The 7,635-nt window shown below is 38.1% G+C and overlaps 1 protein-coding gene across 3 annotated transcripts in view; it reads left to right on the top strand.

Annotated features, from left to right (window-relative positions):
- The window catches only part of LOC101852215 (bifunctional coenzyme A synthase), a 16,443-nt gene that overhangs the window by 1,647 nt on the left and 7,161 nt on the right, over positions 1–7,635 (top strand). For all 3 annotated transcript variants that reach the window (XM_005088892.3, XM_005088891.3, XM_005088893.2), the window contains exons 2-5: positions 1,746–2,389; positions 4,374–4,588; positions 6,058–6,189; positions 7,006–7,132. In XM_005088892.3, the coding sequence (XP_005088949.1) occupies positions 1,762–2,389; positions 4,374–4,588; positions 6,058–6,189; positions 7,006–7,132 (1,102 nt within the window). In that variant the 5' untranslated portion in view covers positions 1,746–1,761. The remainder of the gene's footprint in view (positions 1–1,745; positions 2,390–4,373; positions 4,589–6,057; positions 6,190–7,005; positions 7,133–7,635) is intronic.

Consider the following 7,635-nt stretch of genomic DNA (forward strand, 5'->3'; position numbering starts at 1 on the left):
GAAGGCAGAGAAGAAGATGGGAGGACAACATTACAGAGTGGACAGGAAAGACGATGGGTGACAATCTGAGGAGAGCAGAGGACAAAAATAGATGACGAGAGCTGGTTTTCCAATTCAGTGGTGCCCCAACGGTTGCCCCAACCACGGGATAGAAGAAGAAGAAAAGCAGCAAAATTTAAATCACAAAAAAATCCCTCCACGCCCCCACGCCCCCCGTTCACATACTATACACACACATACAAACACACAAACACTCACGCACACACACACACACATGAACACACGAACACACACGCACACTTCCACACACTTGCGCGCGCCACTCCATTCGCAAATAACCAAAAAATCTCGAAAACGGAAACCGTTCGGAGAAAAAGAGTTCAAGTTTATTTTCCTGAGTGTCCGCAGAAATCTAATAGAGCCGGCCTAAATTTAATTGTCAACCGACAGTTGTCGTGTTGTAGTGAGTATAAAAATAATGATGTATGGCTTCTAATACCCAATACCTACACACTGCTGAAATTTTATTAGTCAAATTCATTTGAATTGATTCTAGGCAAGCTATATAATTTATATGCTATTTGTTAATTCTTCCTTGGAGAGGCAAAAGTTACCTTTGAGGCACAATTTGAATGAATCTGACAGTAGGCCTTTGTTGATCGTGACCTTCTATAACAAAATAAAGCTAGAGCTATCACCATCTTGCTCTAGAAACCCCCCCGCCCCGCCCCACCCACATTTTGCTGTACATTTGGTGTTATCAGTTATGCTAGGATTAAGGGTTTTTGTTGTTGTTTTTTTGTTAAGTGTTTTACCCCGCTTGCAACTATAAGGTCATATGAACGCGCTGGACACATTTAACATTTTCAGTTGTAGAAAATTTTGAATTTAACGCAGGTGGTGGCCGAGGAGGCCTGTCTATTTTGGACCCCCAAGGGATCTCTAACGTGCGCAACTTGCACACAGGACCTCCAAGATTTTTCCCCCTTCTCCGAGAAGGCTAGGTATTAGAGATCATACTAAAGAAGGAGCCTAGGAGTAGCAATAGTAAGGCTGCAGAAAGAGTCAGAACTTCAGAGGAGGGGGCAAAGGAGGTGAGGTGTTGGGGGCAGAAAGTCGCGTTGAATAGGTTAATAACAGACGACAGAACATTGTTAGAGCAGGAAAGGATGTAAAAGGAGAAAATTAAAAGAAGAAAATTTTTCGCCGCTATCCGGATTCGAACCGGGGACCTATTGAATGAGAGGCAAACACCTTAGCCTCTAGACCACAAGAGCCTCCTGAGGTTTTTTGAAAATCAACAATTTGCAACGAATTTTGTGGCCGATGTGTGTTTTGCAGCCAAAGATATGTTGGTTTGGCTTTCAACAGTTGTGTATCTGGGAGCAAGAGGGATGGAAAAATTTTACTTAATCATTCTACGCAAACAGAGTTGTGAACAAAGGTGTGTTTACTTTTTTCTCTGTCATTTGTTTGGGAATTATTTAGGCTACTTATTATCCATGATGGATCCACCTGGAGTTGTGTTAGTTTATTTGAATCTTTGTTTTGTTTCTCTATCTAATTCTGTGCAACGAGCCACTATTTATTTATTTTTTAATTACTGACGACGGTAAATTCGTCACACATGTATTTGAAAAATATAGATGTTTAGATATGGACTAGTTTGGGCTGCATTGTTGTAATATTGGGAATGTGCATTTCTCACTCAGTGCCATATGTCTATCTATTTGTTTGTTCCTCAGATAAACACACAGCAAAATGGCAAAAGCAGGTCTGCTTATTTTGACGTCACCCTTGTCTCAATTGAAGTCTCTACTTCCTCGTGTCATTGAAGAAGCTTCTGTTGTCGTAAGCGACACATTGTATGTGTGTCTTCAACCTGCCGTTCAAAATCCAACTCTCAGCAGTTTCATTCAGCCTGTGTCATCAACACAAGAAGTGAAGCAATTTATCTCTGGTTTATACTTGTCTGGTTCAAATGTCTGCCACACTCTTGATATACGGGTTTTATTGTCGCACTTGTGTAAGGATCCTAGCATTGATATTTTCAAGCCTTACTCTGTCAAGAAAGAAATAACTGTCTGGATGACAGATTCAACTAAACTCAAAGATCTTTGGCAAGTGGAGAATGTAGCGTTTATCAAAGCCCTGCAAAATGCTTTTACCAACATCAGCTTTGATTCAAAGTTTCACTTCATAAACGTTGGACAGGAGGCACACAGCAGCAGTATTGAATCTTCTGAACTCCTGAAAACTTTTCCGAATGTTGTTGTTGGTGGTACTTTTGACCGTCTTCACAATGGACACAAATCGTTGCTGACTGAGTGCTGCATGCGATGTGATAACAAGTTGACTGTTGGCATAACAGATGGAGAGAGAAACAAAAGTAAGGAATTCTTTTGCGATGATAAATTCTCAATGTAAAAAAGTTTTTTCTTTTAATGGTCTCTATTATGCTTTACTTTGTTTTGGGAAATTCTTCACCTTTTGAATTGCATCAATGATAGTTGAAGTTTTATCCTTTTTTTTGGTTTGTTTTTAATAGATCTAATTGTTTTTGTGGATTTCTTCACTGTTCTTTGGTATGGCGATGCAGGGGGTTGGAAGGTTCTACTAGTAAGCCGGGGCCCTAATATTTTTCTGTCCATCTTTTTATTCTGTCTGTATCTTGTTTTTTCTCTGCACTGAATGACGTTCATTGTGTTGATGTGAGCATTTCTTCACTTAAACTAAGTTAAACTCAGTTTTGAGGAAATAGATGAGCAGACGATTTTTTTTGGGTATTTTAAAGTGTGTGAATTTATGTTTTTAATTGAATTTCATTCTTATTTCATGCTACCTTTTCAATTACTTTTACTTTATCTTGACCTTTTTCTGCATTTCTAGTATGACCCCAAATTCATTACTTCTCTTGTAGATTCTAGTAATAGTTTTACAGCATATGCAACACATAAGGTCAGGAGTGCCAGAGATTATGTGTTACAAGAGAGTAACAAACACAAAAAAGAAGGAGGGGAGATAAGAAAAATAGATGTTTGATAGGAAAGAAGAGCACCCGCCAACTGCCCACTCACGCCTTTTTGAGTAACATAGAAGTATTGGTGCCTCGAAATGTGTGTTGACCAAATAGTGAAAAATTTAAAGGAGCATGCTTGTGCTTCTGCACACCCAAATTAGATCTGTGCATCATTCTAGACATAAGTCTCTATCTAAATAGTTGTATATATAAATTCATCAGCCTGGGGAGGTGCGTCATAAATTTCATTAACAACTATCACGCTTTTTTGTTTGTTTTACTCTGTTTGGCTCTTCTTGGCTTTTGACAATGTTAGATGTTGTTTTACACTTCACAAAAAAGCAAACCTTCTTGCAAGGGGGTGACAGCTAAAAAAAAAAGCAGAGGTCAAATATACATATCCCACACACTAGAGAATCAGTCATCTGTAAATATATCACAGTCCCACACAAGAGAATCAGTCATCCATGACTGGTTCGTAAAAATGTCGTAGACTTTCATTGTCCGCACTTTTAGTGACCTGGTAGGCCTTTCCTTTCATCAATGGTCAGAACTTTTCAAGTCATGCTGCCTTACTAGGTCAACAGTTGCGCGGATAGTGTCAACGTCAGTGCTGCGTAACTTGTCTATATATATTTAGGGTGCAGCCATGTGTAACCAACTTTGCCAGATGTAGGTCATGTTTTTTTATTTTTTGATGTAATGTGCTTGCGTTGAAGCTTGGGAGCCATTTGAAATAAGATATTTTTACTTGATCTGCTAGCCCTACTATTTCAGAAACCTTTGACGGATTCAACTGAAAAAAAAAAAAAGAAAGAAATATCCCTAATTTGAATGGAAAAGGAGAATCACCGTACATGTCTTTGGCTCTTTGTCATTATGAGTTGAGTCAAATGCACCTATCAGAAGAATGGATTTTTAATTTACACTGACATTTGTTCACCAAGCTGTTGATTTATTTACTTGTTATTTGTGCAGAAATCTGACAGCAACTGGCAGTATTTGGCTTTCATCAACTGCTATGTTATTTGTTGGTTATACTTCTCTGTCTCAGTTCGGGCCATGTATATATATAATGGAGTATCTCAGAAAAAACTAAAGAGACACTGTTAACTACATGAAAAGGCCTTGTTAGTTCAATTTTCTGACAGAAAAAATCGATGAATGATGTGAAAGTGATATAAGTATTCAAATTCAATTAAAAGCCAATATTTTATTAATTTTAGGTTGTATCTTAGTTCACAATTGTGTGTCTTTCATCTAGTTTATCAAGGCCTCACATATTCTATCACTCTTAGACTCCGCTGTCAGTTTTGTTTGGAATATTTCCACATTTCCTGTACTTTGTCCACAGAAAAGACACTGTGGGAACTGATGGAACCATTCTCTGACAGGAAAGCTGCTATGGCTAACTTTGTGTCTGATGTGAAGCCCAGCATTTCTCTGGAACCTGTGCAAATTTTTGACCCCTTTGGGCCTACCATTACGGACCCTGATTTTCAGTGCATTGTTGTCAGTGAAGAGACAAAGGCCGGAGGTGGCATGGTGAATGAAGAGAGGAAGAAAAGGGTGGGTAGCGTCTATGTATTGCTTCTTTTGTTAATTCATATAACCTAAGAAAAGTTGTCTTTCTTCTGTCATCTTATACTGGAGAGAAAAAAAGTTCCAAGTGTGCTCTTTTGATGTGGAAATGAAAGAAAGAAATGATAAATATATATATATATCCTTTCTTTGGTCAGTTTAGCCCAGATGCCATTTTACTTTTGGTTGAGGGTTCATTTCAGTTTTGCGATATTTGAAGTGAGGATATTTTGCAACCTCGCCTTTTACTTTTATACCTGTAATAACTTTAGTTGTGTTTCTGGATCACTAGCTACTCCTTTTCTTTTGCAGTCCAGCATATACATGACGTAGCAATCAAACATAACAAATAGATTTTCAGGTCTTGAATTTTTCCTTTCACACGTCCTTTGTGATTAAAACATGCACATAGTGAAATTTGTAGGCCCTACATAATGAAAAGGTTTCCACGTCTTGCCAGTTTTGCTTTGAGCGTGCTCGACTGTAAAGTGTTCTCTTACAACCTCTGTGTGTTTCTCATATATTCTAGGTTTGCATTGAACCCCACAGGTAACAGTTTATGCCTGTGGTGATTCTGTTTGGTATATTTTGTATTCAGCAGTAGTATTGATCTTTGCAATGAACCCCCCTCACTGCTGTGTAAGCGTATCTTATACGGACCGATAAGCCACCGCCAAGTACTGTGTAATCGCCTCTCATACAGCGGCTAAAATCCGTATACCGTTTTGTTGATATTTCAGCTCCTACTAAGTTTTGAATAAAGAGAGAGACGTCCTTTGAAAGCTTATCATTTTAGCTATGAGGTCATATCTGACTATTGGACGGAATGCGCAGTTCTACAACACAAAAACAACGCGAGATGTGTTGTTTTTCTAACACACATCGTGCAAGATGGTCACGACCCGACGCGTCGACTTGGAGCGCTTGTCTCAATTTTTTTACACTTGTTTACATCATTACGGCATGTTCTACCCAAGTTTTGTCTATGTATAAAGCTATTTCTTCATTTTTTTTCTATTGAATTGTAATTTGATGAGAAGCACAGGCTTTGTTACAGGTATAACAAAGCGAGGTGTGTTGTTTTTCTCACATGCATTGTACAAGAAAGAGCCAACACATAGAATTGGAGTGCTTGTTCAGTCTTAGTACTTTCAAGTTTTTTTTATATTGTTATGACTTGTTCTATGCAGGTCTAGTCAATGGATGAATTTATCTCACCATTTATCTTTCTATTGGTATAAGTTTTACCGATCTGTCTCTTATGAGTGAACAACTGTCGATTAAAGACTGTGTGACCTGTGACGTCTTGCACCCGGTCAGATTTTCCTTAGCATGTGGAGTGCATATATATATGGTTAGAAGTCAAAGGGTTAAATAACTTACTTCAATAGGATCAAAAGATTTAATCGCTGAATGATCCCCATTATATTTTATGTCTCTTTTGATTAACTCCTCAGAATTTCAAAGAGCTTGAAATGGTAGTCATTGATTTGGTGGATGATGCGTGTCGTGCAGATGATGAAGAAGAAAAAGTTAGCTCGTCTTCGAAACGGAAAAGACTTCTTGGAACACTGATAAAGCCTTTACCGGTATGTATATGAGTAGTAATTTCTGTCTTTTAAAAATTTAATACTTGATTCTTGAAACTGCAGTATTTTTTTCTCATGTGTATTAGTTTTTCATGATCAGAGGAACAGCTGTAATTTTGTTTCTGCTTTTTTCACTTTTTCTTCTTCTGTCTTCATTTCTAATTACTGAACCAGCTGCTTGCCTTTTCAAAGAACTATCACACTTAATAAGGTTTTGAACTTATACAAGAGGGGCTCACGTGGTCCAGAGGTGACAATGTTCGCCTCTCATTCAATAGGTCCCGAGTTCGAAACCAGACTGCGACGGAAAATTTTCTTGTCTAAAATTTTCTCTTTTCACCTCCTCTCCTGCTCTCTAATAATGTTCTGTCGTCTGCTTTTGTCTCCACTTTCTTCCCCCTCCCCCCCTCCCCTTTGCCCCATCCTGTGGGCTCCTGACTCTTTTTGTAGCCTTTCTGCTGCTATTCCTTGACTCCTTCTTACTACTGTATTTCAGCCCATATCCCTGATCTTATGGTAAGAAAGATCTACACCTAGCCTTCTCGGATACAGGCCAAATATCTTGGAGGTACTGTGTGCAAGTTGTGCACGTTAAAGATCCCTTGGTGGTTTTAAAATAGATAAGAGTAGGCTTCGGCTGTCACCCTGGCAAATTTCTAAATTCCTACCAAATTGAAAATGTTTAATGTGTCAGTGCTATATGACTTTCTGCAGTTGCGAGTGCTGTAAAACACTTACCCCACCAAAACCACCCCCCAGAAAAGATTTGTACTCAAACAAATGTATTGGTGTTCTACTCTTTCCTTTTTGTTATAGAGCCGACCCAACTTGTCTAAGAGTCCGTACAGAATAGCAGTGACAGGTGGCATCGCAAGTGGCAAGTCGAATGTGTGCTCTGAGCTGGAGAAGTTGGGTGCAAAAGTCATCAATTGTGACTTATTAGGTAACTCTCATGTGATGGGAACATCCGTTTCTTATTTGTTTGTCTGTGATTGAAATAAGTGACTGATTTGCAAAGTCTTTTTGTGACAACTTGATTGCTCCTCTGATTTAACATTCTTTGAGTGTAGATATAAGCCGTCTGTTCTCATTTTTTTTTTTCGTTCTTTGTTTTTGTTTCTATCTTTTTTAAAATGTGCTTGTACACTTTTGAAATGTTTAGCTTAAACAGGATTACTTTTTTTATGGCTGTCATGGATTGTGTTGTGCAATTTGTTAAATATTTCTTGGCAGGCTTTCTTGGTGGCACCATTGATGTTTCTTGACTTTTTTTTGAATCTATTGAATTTTATTTGTTCTTTTGCATTATGCATGAAAAGTCTCTCTACGCACTATCTTCAAACTGGTGTGATTTAAAAAATAAAATAAAATAAATTACACTTTTATTTGTCCCAGAAGGGCACTTTGTTTTACAATGGCAAACATACATACATAAATACATAATTA

This window comes from Aplysia californica, unplaced genomic scaffold (assembly GCF_000002075.1).
Source record: "Aplysia californica isolate F4 #8 unplaced genomic scaffold, AplCal3.0 scaffold00001, whole genome shotgun sequence".
Classification (NCBI taxonomy): Eukaryota; Metazoa; Mollusca; class Gastropoda; order Aplysiida; family Aplysiidae; genus Aplysia; species Aplysia californica.